The sequence below is a fragment of the Pteropus alecto genome, unplaced genomic scaffold (assembly GCF_000325575.1).
Source record: "Pteropus alecto unplaced genomic scaffold, ASM32557v1 scaffold91, whole genome shotgun sequence".
Taxonomy (NCBI): Eukaryota; Metazoa; Chordata; class Mammalia; order Chiroptera; family Pteropodidae; genus Pteropus; species Pteropus alecto.
In genome coordinates, this window is record NW_006431910.1 from 17,097 (window position 1) to 32,323 (window position 15,227).

General features: G+C 34.9%; 1 protein-coding gene across 1 annotated transcript; it reads right to left on the reverse strand.

The window, feature by feature from the left end:
• Nucleotides 1–986: 986 nt before the first annotated feature.
• LOC102882611 (putative olfactory receptor 2B8) lies at nucleotides 987–1,922 on the reverse strand. Its single transcript, XM_006905988.1, has one exon. It carries the CDS (start codon nucleotides 1,920–1,922, stop codon nucleotides 987–989), a length of 936 nt encoding a protein of 311 aa, XP_006906050.1.
• Nucleotides 1,923–15,227: the final 13,305 nt, after the last annotated feature.

Sequence of the window (15,227 nt, forward strand, 5' to 3'; positions counted from 1 at the left end):
AGCGAACTCTCTCATTTCTTCACAGTCTTTGTTCACAACCACCCTCTACCTAGAAAGCTCTTCCCAATCTCACTTCTACCTCTCTTAGTCTTTGTAGGCAGCCTCCTCAGAGAAAGTCACCCTACCTATTATTGTCTGTCACTGCCCCTTGATGAGTATTTCCTTTAATGCATTTATCACAATTTATCAGTATACGTGTATATATTATATGTATATTATAAATATTTATATAGGCATAAAGAAAAGAAGTATTTTTATTTTATTTAACATTGTGTTATATAGTAATTCAATGATACATAGTGAATGAACTAATTAATCCATTAATTAACATTTGACCAAATCTGTTTCTGATCATTATTGTCCTTTATCTGCACAATTAGCCTAAGAACACCAACAATAAAACTGTCATCAAATAAAATCAGATTTATTTATCCACTGCAAAAAGAAATATTACACACCAGGATTTTCAGGAAAGATGGAGTTCAGATGAAATTTAAATGAAGCAATATTTTAATAAAGGTCTAAAGCACAAAGTAGATGCAAAAACCTGTTTCCTTGGAAACTACAAAATTAAGATGTTGCATCCAAAAATCCTTTATCCAAAGTTCTGACCCAAGTTAGAAATTAAGAATGCCTCTCTATATCAAAGCACTTTAGATCCTCCAGACAGGAGTAAGATGTTTCATCTTACTGACTTAATTTTAAGCCATTAATTTCAGACAGTCTATGATTTCAGAGAACCAAGGTTTTTCAGGAAGTAAGGAAAGAGTAGTCACCCAACGGAGAGAGTTGCTCTGACACAGTAAAGTCATGGTTTGTCCTTGGGAGACACAGGTTTCCTGCCAAGTTTGCAGCTGGATTTATGTGTCTTTTATGAGTGGCAGGGAAGATGTTAACTGCCCAAGCCATTTTTCACTCTCTTACTTCATATTCAGAAGTCAATGGTCTTAGATAAACAGTTAACCTTAGCATCTCATTAAGAGCTCTCATGTCCTCTGTTTTGCAATAGCTCTCCTTAAAGCTCCTTTCACATCCTGGTTCCTTAGGCTATAGATCAAGGGGTTGAGCATGGGTGTAATCACAGTGTAGAACACGGCAATGATCTTTCCTCCAGCCCTGGAGGACTTTGACTGAGGTCTCATGTACATGAAGATGGCAGTTCCATAGAATAAGGCCACCGCTGTCAGATGGGAGGCACAGGTGGACAGTGCCTTGCGTCTCCCAGCGGCAGACTGCATCCTGAGAACCGATAGAAGTATTCGGGCATAGGAAACAACAATGAGGAGAAAAGGGATGAAGACAATGATGATACTGAAGATAAAGACGACCATCTCAGTGAATGAGGTATCCGTGCAAGCCAACCTTAGGATGGAAGGTACCTCACAAAAATAGTGATTCAGGACATTAGGCCCACAGTAGGGCAAACTCAAGGTGAGGACATTGATAACCATGGAACTCAGAAAGCTACTGGACCAAGAAATGGCTGCCAACTGGATACAAGTGCTTCGGTCCATCATTATAGTATAATGAAGAGGATGACAAATGGCTACATATCTGTCATAAGCCATGACACCAAGGAGCACACATTCAATCATTCCAAAGGAGAGAGAAAAGTACATCTGAGTGGCACAGCTGGAGAATGGGATAGTCTTCTTTCTTCCCATGATGTTGGAGAGCATTTGTGGGACATTGGTGGATATGTAGCAGATATCCAGAAAGGATAAATTAGTTAGAAAAAAGTACATGGGGGTTTGGAGACGAGGTTCTATCTGGATAATAGTGATAATAATAATGTTCCCAGCTACCGTTAATAAATAGAAGAACAAGAACATAACAAAAAGAATGAGCTGCATCTGTGGCTGTGATGAGAGCCCCAGAAACACAAATTCAGTCACAGTGAAGTTTGTTTTTGTCGTAGCCATTTTTCAAGCCACTTACCTCTCACTAAATCATCCACTCACATGAAGACAAAATCAAATGTCCTATATGTCACAATGTTGGAAATTTAAGACACACAAACAAGAGGTCTTGGTCTGAGATTATATCTTGAGTATCTGAGTTGTACTACAAATGGAAAGATTTCTTCTGCTTTTAGAGGCAATATTCTTCTCATGAGATAAAGAATTTCAAATTCAAATACTCATTAAAGTTAAGCAGATATTCTTCTCCTTTCTTTAAGGAAATGGGGTTTTTTGCCTGTTTATAGTCTTTCCAAAACCTATTTATTCTTCAAAGCTGTACTCTTACTTTACCTCTTCAAAAAGATCCAATCATGTCTTCATTCATATCTAACAACAGAGTATCATGATGCACCATTCAAGTAAACAGCAGTGAAGGGCATAGCGTCATGTGCTACCCACTAACCTATAAGTAAGTGTAGGAACAGCAGTTTGTGCTGCTACTGTATTACCCTGATGCAGCCTACTAGTGTTTAGGCACTCTGGTACCCTAAGAACAAAGACTGTGCATACCAACAGCAAAGACTGGTCATAGAGCACATTAATTGCCAATTCTCCCATCATCACCACTTCCATTTTGGGGGGTCTTGGATGTTTTTATTATGTGTAAAATAAGAATAATGATAGAACCAATTTTGTGAAAATTTTGAAGATTAAGTAATCTATATAAAGAATTAAGGTAATGTTTACATGTAGAAAGCAATCCACAAATAAATGCCATCTATTACTAATAGCCTTAATAACATACAGTAGTTCTACATTTAGCTGGAATTCACTTCACCAATAATAACCATTTAAGAGAAAGAATATTAATGAATTAATTAGTATCATATATTAATTAAATTATTTTTTATGCTATTAACATTACATATTAACAAAATTTAATTATTAAGTTAAATCCAGACAAGTTAAAGTCACTAGGTGTAGTCACTGAGAGCTCCTTAGCCCCCACCCTGTGCCTTCTTATTCTTAGCTCATATATAGAGTTAGTATGTTTGGTAAACTGACTTCCAGTCTGCAGCCAATTAAAAGCAGTGATTTAGAAAGCGATGAGATAATGAAAAGTCCTAGAGAGAGGCACAGTTACAATAGCAAGAAGAAGTTGTCATTATCCGTTCGTTCTTTATTTCTTTTTCTTTCTTTTTTAAATTTTTTCTTCCTTTCTTCCTTTACTGTTTTCTTCCTGTCTTCCTCTCAAAAATACCTTTTTGATAATCTAATATGTACCAGATGTTTGGTATACTCTAGTAAACAGCATACATTTTCAATACTCTCATACAGTTTACAGTCCAGTGGAAAGTTGCAAATTGATTTCTGAGGGAATGGGAAAACTTATCAAGAAAACATTTAAGAGCCAAGTAGTTACAGGTCATGAAAAAGACTACTTGATGTGAAACTTGCTTTTTCAAACAATATTGATTCATATGTATTACATTTTAGAAAGCTTTCTTACATTTTGATTTAAATCAGGGCTTTTCATATCAAATAATTCCATAAACTGGTAAACTAAATTTTGTAAACTATGAAGTCTGGGGATAAAAGAGAAGAGAGTAATTAAATCACAGTCCTGTTTTCATCAAGTTAGCGGTAGAGGTTATGAAGTTTCTTTCCAGGCCCCCTAAACAGCATTTAAAAAGTTCTGCTGCAAATAAAAAGTGTTATGGAGATTTTTAGGCGTGATCATAATGATAACAAATACATTTGCAGTGAATTTCTCAGTTGACAACAAGATGACACACAATCAGGAAATCTTACACCTGGTGGTGAAATGCATGGGATCCGCCTTTGGGGAGCACTGGTGACATGCCTGGCTCCACCACTCACCAGCCGAGAGACCTTCCACGATTCAAGCCAAAATTCTGTGCCTAACTTTCCTCATCTGCAGGATGGGGACAAAAGAAGCATCCTCATAGAGTCGATGGATGAGGTAAATGAGATAATGCATGTAAAACACCTAAAACAGAGTTAGACACATATAGTAAAGTCTCAATGTATGTTAATTATTATGATGATCCATGTGATCCTCATTAGAGGATCTTTGTCAAGTGTACAGAACAGGAATTATTGACACTCCTCACCCCAGCCCAATGACAATGAGATGAAGTCTTTAAGACAGTAAACAACTTATCCAAAATCACACGAGGAATTACTGAATATATATGTAAGCACCTACAACACACATGTGTATACTTATATCTATATCGATAGTAATATAGATATATAATAATCTTGGTTCCATAGGCATGCATGTGTATGTAGAATTGCATTGACTTAAATAAACATAAATATTTTGGATCAACATCTAAATACTGTCTGTATTTTAAAGACTTAATAAAATACAATAGTCCCTTAGTCTCTCTTAATGCACAGTTATCTGAAAGAGCACTTTTAGTTCCTTTATGACTGTAACTATTGAAAACAAGCTTGAACCCATTCAATTGACAGTTTGTCAAGGTATAAAATACTCTGTTCCTGTCAGAACACACAGAGTTGCATCTCCATCACAAGGATGAGAGAAATAAAGGCATTTTTGTAAATAAAATAGCATCCATAGTATGAAGCAAGCAATTAAATACAGGGTTACAAAATCTCTGGAAGTTTTATAATTACCTACAGATTCTATATTGGCATTTCAATCAAGCAAGCAATTACCTAGTTACTGTATACCCTCCATTTTACTTAAAAGGCAAAAACTACTCTTGCCAAATGCCTTCAAACTTGTCTGCCTGGAAAACTCCTATCTGATCTTTTTGAAAATCTCTCTAATTTCATTCACCCAGACAGAGTTAATCAGAGCGTCTTCTGCTGAATGATTTCCAATTTCCATTTTTTGAACATACTTGTGTGTGTGTGTGTTTGTGAATAAAAGTTTATTAGTCTCTCTCCAATTGATGGGATTTCCAGGTACCCTGTCATATTTGTTTATGTTTCTCCTGTCCCTAACACATAATAAACATTATTAAATGTTGATTAAACTCAAATAAACCTTTCCTATTTCTACTTAAGTCTTGAGCTCAAATTAAGCATAAATTCACCTTTGTGGTAGCTATGACTTTGTCTAAGTATATAGTCAAGTAAAGTCGTTTACTCCCTATTAGTTTCTTTTTTTCTAAAAAATGCTATCTAATGCTCAAAAAACCCATCTAATTTGGTTTTTTCTTTTGAAAAAAAGAAAGAAAGACTTGATGTGGCTTGATGCCAAGAACATACAATGCATGCTAACATACTTTACTCAAGGTCAAGTTATTTTGGCATCACTTAGACACACCATGTTAGGCATTTTATGTCTTACATGGATAAATGACTCATTTTTCTGCAAATCACAGACAGAAATCTAAAATACATTTTATACCAAACCAGAAAAGGCTGCTGTTTCCTCATAAATTCCAGATTTTCGAAAGTGAATTCCTTAATCTTTGTAATTTAAACCACTTATCTCCTTATCATGGCCTATAATTAAATTGTTCATTAAGTTTGGTAGATAGATTTGATAGATAGTAGTAATATCGTTGGTCTTTGGGAAAACCTCATTTTCCAGGGATAATTTTGCAAGGCACTATAGTGTAGGGATAAAAGCATGAACTCCGGACAAGGACAACCTAAATATGAATTCTGACCTCACTATTTCTCTGCTAGGTCACTTGGGCAAGTTTCTAAACTTAACTGAATACCCTATTTCTCCTGTGTTGAGTAGGAACCATATTGGTACTTATTTACTAGGGTTATCTTAATAATTACATTAGAAAATATGTCTAGAAGTTTTAGCAGAGTATCTGACATAATAAGAACTTAATAAACTATAGCTAAAAATATCATATAAATGCCAAGTTTACTCAATTTACTTGTGTTCTAAAAGTAAAAGGACTATTAGACATAACCATCTTGAAAGTACTTGACATATTACTACAGAGATGTTTAGAGACTACGCAAACTCATACTATGTGTGTTATTATTGCCAAAATTTGTGATGTATTTTTTTTGGTTTGCACTTTATCAATTAACAAAATTTATTGTTAAAAAAATCAGCTTGAGGACTAAGAAGTTTAAAGACTAAGGAAAACAAAACTAACATCATGATTCTGTTCCCCACCTAGTTAAGAAAGGACATTAGGAAGGCTACCAGGAAGCCCATAAATATCTTTCTAATGAATCCATCAGAGTTATGGAAATTATGCTAGAAAAGATTTTTTTTTTTAATGAAAACATCATTTACAGTGTTTACAAATTGCACTGCAGGTGATTATTTCCAACTTATTATGAGTTAGTTTTACAAATCCTCTTGAACAAATAATTGGGATCTGAAGGAGAAAGAGGAAAATATAAAAGCATGGGCTCTTGGAAGGCCGCGCTCTAAGAGAGAGCCAACCCCCAACATCAGCCAGAATGCTATGTAGGAAAAGATCACAACAAAATTAACAAATTTTGATCTTCAGCATAGATAAATAAATCACTCCCCCTCTCACCCCAGAAAGAAAGTTTTCTCTATGGAAAATAAAAAAAATTATCAAAAAAGAGAAAAAGAGAAAGAGAGAGAGATTAATTGCTGCCTACTATAATTCTTCATTGCATAACAAGCGTTTTTAGGTACTTTGGAGATAATAAATTGCATCTTCGCAATAACTCCAAAACACATTTATATCCATTTTGAAGGTGAGAAAATTGATGATCGGAGAGTCTATACAATTTTCTCAAAGTCAGAGTGTTTAGCAGAGCCATATTTGTACTAGAGTATGCCTAATTCTAAAATGTTCTTTAATAAATAAATAAATAATAAAAATAAAACATTCTTCAGTTAAATAACTGATGGTTTTATTTTATTATTGCTATTATTTTTTTAATAACTCAATAATCAATTGCAAGCATAAGCATATTAGACAAAACATACCGTAAGGCCATAAACCCATAAACGATGTGTAGAATTAATCTGCTTCATGCCTGACCTCACCATATACTCATACAATCAATTACCAGTAAAAAACACAAAACATGCATGATATTCATGGGCAAAAAATACATTTCTGTGGAGATAAAATAAACTATTAGTTATGATAACTACGACTAAGATACTGCTATAATCCAACTCTGTCCTTTTATAAATTAAAAATAAAGATAATGAATGCAGGCAGGATAAAGTCCCTAAGTCATCTGAGTTTTCTCATTTTAGGACCTTAGGCTGAATTTTTAGACTCTTGAGGAATAATGTCCCAGACCAGTAATTAACATTTAATTATTTGTTCTGAGAGATTCTTGATTAATGCATTTGTTAGTTGCTCCCCTCTTCTCTCTGCCCTGCATATGAACCTTTGCCATGGTTAAACATTACATGTCTACCAAGTGTCCAAGGTGCCCTCATCCTTCTCTATTACCTAATACTAGTAAGGATGAAAATGAGTTTATGTATCACAAGAACAGCAAAACCTAAAATTCAGACTTCAGAGACTGTATAGAGAGCCATTTCCTGGAATCAACTGGATTTTAGAGATGGATATGACCCTAGTATACTCTCAAATATCCACATAGCATGTTTGAACTTAGGTTCTCTTCTCTCTGATCATAGCAGACTCTGGAACCACCTACTATTGCCTAACAACTAAACACAAAACTATTTATTAGAAAACAGTAAGGCCAGGAAACTTATTAGCCTTGTGAGCTTAAACGTACCATTTCACTTTCATGAGCTTTGGCTTATTTATCTTTAAAATATCCATAAAAATATCTAGACCATTAAATCGCTCCCTTGTTTTGAAGCTAAAGGGAGTAAAAGAAGGAAGAAAAGTAGGAACAGAGGAAGGAAGGAAAGTTAGATGTTAACATTAATTAACTCCCTCCGATGTACAAAGAGCTAGATGAGCCAAATGATGTCTTTGCATAATAATATCATGTAATCTGATGATTCTCAAATTTTAAGTGCCCTACAGTTGGTTGTTGTAGTTTGTTTGTTTATTTTTAATATCAGTGCCAAGGTCTTATCTTAAATTAATTAAATAGGAATCTCTGCAGATAGGACTCAGATATAGGTATTTTTAAAGCTCCCCAGGTGAGCCCTTGAAGCCTATTTTCCAATATTTTTACTGGAAGAAAAAAAAACATTTGTGTATTTAGACAAAGCTAAACCTAAAATATTCATCCTTTTAGGAAGTTCTCTTTTGCTACTTCCATTTTTTTTCCCTACTACGAGAGGAAAAAAAATGCAATTGCTGTGTGAAAACAATCTAAAAAGTACCACATCTATCTAAACCTTTTTAGAATGTCCATTCCACTTTGCTTTGATATAGCCGGAGTCTCCCAGAATTAGATGTCCTCAGGTGTTGTCCCCTCAGAGTGCATTGACTCTGGATTGTAATGGAAACCATTCAGTATGTAAAGGAAAAACAATACATGGCAGACATAGCATCTTTTAGCATATATTTTCTCATTTGAGCCTCACAACTCTAAGAGACAGAGAGGACTCTCCACTAGACTTAAATCCAGAAGGAACAGATCATTTATCTGTTTGTGTAATTCGTAAGTCATATGAAAAGCATTTAAAGGTTTCTCACATTGTCTAGGGCCATGGTCAGCACCTATTACATATTATTTAAAATGTCCATACTTCCCAAAGCAATCTGTAGACTCAATATAATCCATATCAAAATTCCAATGCCTTTTTTTCCTGAAAAGAGAAAAAAGCAATTATAAAATGCATACAAAACCGTGACTAGTCGAAGCAATCTTAAACAAGAAGAATAAAGTTGGAGGCATTACACTTCCTGATTTCAAAATATATTGCAAAGCTACAGTAATAAAGAGTATGGTACTGGATTAAAAACAGACATACGTCAGTGGAGCAGAATAGAGAACTCAGAAATAACCCCACAAGTACACAGTCAACTGATCTTAAACAAGGGTGTCAAGAACACAATGGAGAAAGATGGTGTCTTCAATAAATGTTGCTGGGAAAACTGGATATCCTCATGCAAAACAGTGAAGTTGGACCCTTATCACATACCGTATGTAAAAACCAACTCACAAGCACATATGTAATCTTAAAAAGAAAGGTATGTAGGGGAAAAATTATGTAGGATCTTTTAGATGAATGCTTATCAACTTTAATATGCATATGAATCACATAGATTTCTTGTTAAAATGCAGATTATAATTCAGTAGGTCCGAGGCAGGGCCAAAGAGTCTTCCTTTCTAAGATACCAGACAATGCTCATATGCTAGCTCTTGAACCATACTTTTAAGCAGTACAGTTTAAGTCGTGGTAAGGAGTTTATACTTTATTCTGATTATAATATTTGGAAATTTTAAGCACTGATATATTATAATATTATTAATGATCTGAAATTGCTTTGGCTGTCATGAAGCAGACTTTGGGAACAAAAAAGAAGCATTGGTAGCATATAGGTGAGAAAAGTTGGTGGTGCCTCTGGTTAGAATAGTCTCGAGGATGGTTAAACGTGGAAGAAGAAAAAAAGAGAGATAAACCAATTCTGTCAAGTTCATACATAGCTTCCATCCTTGCTACCACAGATAACTTGTAATGTGTGGATCATTTGTCCTCCTGATTATCGAATGTCTTTTCTGTAATCAGTGTTCTCTAGTGAACATTTATAATGGAATATGAATATCCTCACACTGTCCTTTCCAAGAGATCCATCCAGATGCCCTTCCCCTACTTTCTTGTCACTAATTTTTCTATCTTATTCTAAGTCTCCGCTCAGTCAATCTAGTTACAGCTCATGAAACCTCATGAGTTACCTCAACTCCAGGAAAGGTCCAAATAATATTATTAAAACATAAAAATAAAAGATTACAAATAAGCATATAAATAATCTTAGGATGTTACAACATTAAATATAGCCATAATAAGAAAATTAATTAAGCCTATGGTATTGATGTTAACAGCATGTTTTGTTATTGCATTGGGAATGTTTTGTCCTCAGTAAGTATTTAGAGTTCAAAAGAATTAATCATATTGAATGTTGAATTACACTATAAATTCAAAAAGTTCTTGAGGAAACAATGAATTCCTGAATCCTATATGGGTGTACCTGTGTTCATAAATTTGGTTTGATTAAACTTTACATTTCATGCTTGTTGGTTTACCTCTTTTGGAAACCAAATCTATACACTTTCCTCAAATTCCTGTCAAAACAGACTGGTGAGATCCGATAATCTTTTTAGTGTATATTTCCTCCAAGAGCAAGTCTTCAATTTCTTCCTCTGAGCTACTGATATTCAACTTTCACTATAGAAGCATTGTAGAATGGTGAGGTTGGGTGTAGTGAGAATTACATGAGCTCATAAAGCGACTCCTTAAATGTAGTCATTGGAGACTTTTGTCCAGGGGAAAGCTGATTCCCTCAGGTTGGGGGGAAGTTAGGGACTGCCTCTTCAGACAAGGATTTTTGTTTTTAACTGTGTCCTTGTCCGCCCAATGTCCATATCCTATTATTTTATCATCCCGATTTTTCCCTCCATCAGTTCCTTTAACTTATCATAAAACCTCTGGCAAGGTTAGGCTTTTAACTGATATTGCCTTTCTGTAGTTCTTACAATTAGGCCCTTGCTTGGACCTCAATCATACATTTCCTAAAGGACTAAAAGAGATGAGAAGTGCCTTCAAATCTTCAGTCGAGGCTTTCCGACTGCCCTATCCTGTTCACAGTAGGATCATTAAAGTTTTCAGTTCAAAAGATCCCATGATTTTTACAACCAATATTATTGTGGTTGTGATCAATGATACAGCTAATTAATCTATCAACACTTTGCCCTCCTATTGCACTTCGTACTATGACATTGTTGGTAATCATTTAAATTATCATGATGCCATTGCATGTCATGGCTTAGTAGTGTTCCATTTCCCTGGCAAGTGTATATTTGCACATTTTTTAAGGGTTTGATTCTAGGGCTACACGTCATATTTATTAATATATCAGTCAGAGTCTTCTCAGAAGTCAGATGGCCAACTCAAATTGGCAATTTAAGAAGAATGTAATAAAGGAACTATTGACATCAGAGAATGGGAAAATCACAGAGTATGGGACAACGCAAAATATAAACTAGTCCTTTGACAAAGCATCTTACTACATCTAGGCCTCAAGGGAGAAGGAGAAAGAGCAGTTATGAGAACCCAAAGATAGAGGGAGAAAGATTGCATGATGAAGGCAACCAGATAGAAGCTTTTGCATTGGTTTAGGAATAAACATGGTCTTCACCAACCTTGCAGGTTTAGATTTTAGAAATAAATAATATGAACTCGGGCTTTTTTCCATTCAGTTTCTGCCCCATTGGCCAAATTAGCTAATACAGTTCATACAGGTTTGTGTCCTAGAGCAGAAAACAGGATGGAAAAGGTTGGCAGTTGATCTAGAGGGGCAAATGGAAGATATCCAGTACCCTGCAGATATATCAGTACCTATGTGATTGTCAGTATTCAAATGTACATATATGGATACATATCTGTAATATGAATTTGTATTCAGCAAAACTCAGTGCAGAATATAAAAGAAAATTGTGATTGAATACATCTATCCCTAGAGAATGGTAGTTCCTAAACAAAACCTTTCTGAGTCTTATTAAATAAGATTGACCGGACATTGTTAACACTTGGTTACCATCTAGAATTTGTGGTATACGTGAGTAATTCCTCCCATTACATCTCCAACATCTGTGCACCACAACCTGGCTTTCTGGCTGCCTGTTTTGTTTTGTTTTTCAGTTGAATACCTGGTAGGTTGCTGAAGGCCACTTAAACTGGTTAATTTTGGGAAAGTTTATTAAAGAGATTGTTACAAAGCAAGGTGTGTGGTGTAGGAAATTCTCAAGGAATGGTGTAACAATTCTAAGACTAATAACTTCTAAGAGTTGTGTACTCCTCTATCCCTGAAGATACAAGAAGAGGGAAGAGGGTATGAGCATTAGAGGAAGAGCTTTGAAACAGGGTCACCTGGCAGAATCTGTGTCTTGGTCCAGAGATGCAGCCAGCTATGGCATCTCTGCAAGTAAGAAGCCTGGGAAAACCACTCTGAGTTCACTCTCTGCCCTGCCAGTGACAACTTCTGGCTAAACCCATTGAGTAGATAGAGAGCAAAGGATCCTACTGATACAATTAATTCAGCTGAGTATCCTAAAGCAAAGAGGAGATTAAAAGGGTGGAAAATGGATCTGGAAGGACAAAAGAAAGGTATTCAGCATAGAACAAAAATATCAGCATCATTGAACATACGTGCTTTAATATACACATATATGCATATGAGTAATATAGTATACACAATATACGTGCACACATATGTTTAGTTTAGCTTCTACACAACTCAAGAAAAAAAGAGAATGCAAATTATGATTGATTACATTTTCACCAGGAAATAATAGTCTCAAAAAAATTTTATGCATCTTTAAATAATACCTTATTTGTCAACATATAATTTTGTTTAATTGTCTTATTAGTTATTTTCCAATTTATGAAATCCTGAGAGATTGGAGAAATCTACAACCCTCGAGAACCACAAACTGATATAAAAGATTCTGGGACAGGCAGATTTGAATTCTGTTGAAGTGATGGCATTGCTGAGAATTTTAGGTAAGTTGTCTAATTCAGATGTTATTGGTAGGTAGAAATTTTGCTTGTTCCTCACAACCAGTCCAAAGGTTATTTACATACTGAGATATGAAAAGGGCTAAAGAAAGGATCTCTTTTGGTATGTCATCTCACGATCTTCCTATCAAAGGCTTTGAAACTACTGAGAGTTCACTAGGAGAAATAATACCTCACTTGTAGCAACAAAAAAAAGAGCAATTCATATTACAGAAAAGGACAAAAGAGAAAAAAAATAAATCTAAATGCACAAGTGAACTTACTACTATAAAGCTACAGAATTAGGATGGTGAGTTACTGCCATAAGGATAGACATGAAGATCAATGGAATAGAATGGAGAGGAAGATGTAATTATGGAAGAATAGTCATAGAGATACAATGGTGCTGTCTTTGGAGATGGAAGAAAGGGACCATGAATAATGAATGTGGGCAACCTCTAGAAGCTGGACCAGGCAAGGAAATGGATTCTTCCTAAGAGTTCCCAGAAAGGAACAGCTCTGCTAACATCTTGATTTCAGCCCATTTGGTCCCATGTTGTACTTCTAATCTACAGAACTGGATGATAATATATATTTGTGTCATTTTAAACTACTAAGTATGAGGTAATTTGTTACAGAAGCATTAGAAAACTAAAACAATGGTCAAACGATTTTTGACAAGACAATTTAATGGGGAGAGAATAATCCTTTCAACAAATGGTGTTGTGACATGTAGTTATTTACATGCAAAAGAATGAAGTTGGACTCTTTTCTCACACCATACACAAAAATTAACTCAAAATGTATCATTGATTACCTAAATGTAAGAACTAAAACTGTAAAAGTCTTAGAATAATGAGAGAAAATCATTGTGACCTGGGGTTAGGCAATGATTTCTTGAATAAGACACCAAAAGTAAGCAAGAAAAGAAAAAATAAATTGGACTTTATCAAATTTGAAAACACTTGTATATCAAAGGAGACCATCGAGAAAGTAAAAAGCTAAAACAAAGAATGGGAAAAATATTTACAAATCATGTTTCTGTAAAGAGATTTGTATCCAGATTATATAAGAATTCTTACATCTTAACAATAAAGAAAAAAATCTAATTTAAAATGGGCCAAAGATTTGAATAGATATTTCTTCAAAGAAGATAAACAAATAGCCAATAAGCACATGAAAAGATTCTCAACATCATTTGTCATTATCAAAATATGAATCAAAACCACAATATTATACCACTAGGATTGCTAAAATAAAAAAGGCAAACAATAACTTGTGTTGGTGAGAAAAAGAAAAAAAATGGAACCCTCATACCTTGCAGGTGAGATTGAAAAATAGTACAGTTAATTTGGAAAACAGTTGGGTAGTTCCTCAAAATGTTAAATGTAGATTCACCATGTAACTCAGTACTTCTACTCCTAGGTATCTACTCAAAATAAATGAAAGCATATGTCCCTACAAAACATACAAGAATGTTCACAGCAGCACTGTTCTTAATTGACAAAAAAAAAATAGAAAAAATAAAATATCAATCTATTGATGAATAGGTAAATGAAATATGGTATATCCACTTAAAAGAATATTATTCAGCAATAAAAAGTGTAAAATAGATACATGCTACAACATGAAGGAAAAAAGGGAAAAAAGAATTATTTTAACAAGGTTTTTTGATGCAGAATTATTTTGGTCTCAACTTCCTGTCCTTGATAATAATGTTTCTTTTCTCCTGCTATGGAAAGGACAGCTCTCGCATTAGAGTTTCAGTCCCTATGTTCAGGAAGAAAAAAGAGATCAGACTGTCCCTTTTTGTATCTGCTGTTTTTAAAAAATGTTATTAGCTCAAAATAATCTTTATTCCAAAGTGGCATATTTTGAGGTGGAATATGCTGCCATCTTTCAAGTATTGCCACCTTCTAAACCACAGGGACGTTTTTACTTCATAGGGGCTTTGAAAAACTTGTCCATTCCATTTCTAACTGAGAAATAGAAGAAGGGGTTCTTCTCTTTGTGTCTAAGTTTAATTAGCCACTCATTTCACCCCATCATCCAGTTTTATTTTCTTAATATCGTCTAATGTTAATTTGTTATGTATCTCTTCTAAATAAAGGCTCGTAGAATAAGGGTCAGCCCAATCGTTCTCACTGCTGTATCCCAATACCTAACAGCACCCGAAGCTCAAGAAATATTTTCTTGAAGATGAGTAAACCCACTAACAGCACTAGAGCTTTCCTATTATTAAATGCTTTATATTGAAATTAATATATTGAGGCTCAGAAAACTCCCACCACCTACCCAAATGAAGCAGGATTCCTGCTCAGATTACCCTTACTCTAATACCCATAGCCCTGACACCAACTCACAGACCTGTCACAGAGAATGCTCTTCTTTGGTATTGATTGAAGGAATTAAAGTTTTCACTCTTCCATTTGTAGCGAGGTCTCTAAGCTATGGAGAGAAGCATTCAAAGGATGACCGAGTTCATCTTAGTGGGTTTCACAACAAATCCTGTCATGCAGCTGGTCCTGTTCGTGGTGTTCCTTGGCGTGTACTCTGACCATGGCAGGAAATATCACCTTCATAATGTTGATCTGTAATGACTCCCAGCTGCACACACTCATTTATTTTTTTCATTGGGAATATGTCTTTTCTGGATCTCTGGCATTCCTCTGTCTATACTCCAAAGATCCTAGCTACCTACATCTATG

Coding starts and splice junctions, on each gene's coding strand:
- LOC102882611 (XM_006905988.1), bottom strand. CDS start 1,922: ATGGCTACGACAAAAACAAACTTCACTGTGACTGAATTTGTGTTTCTG.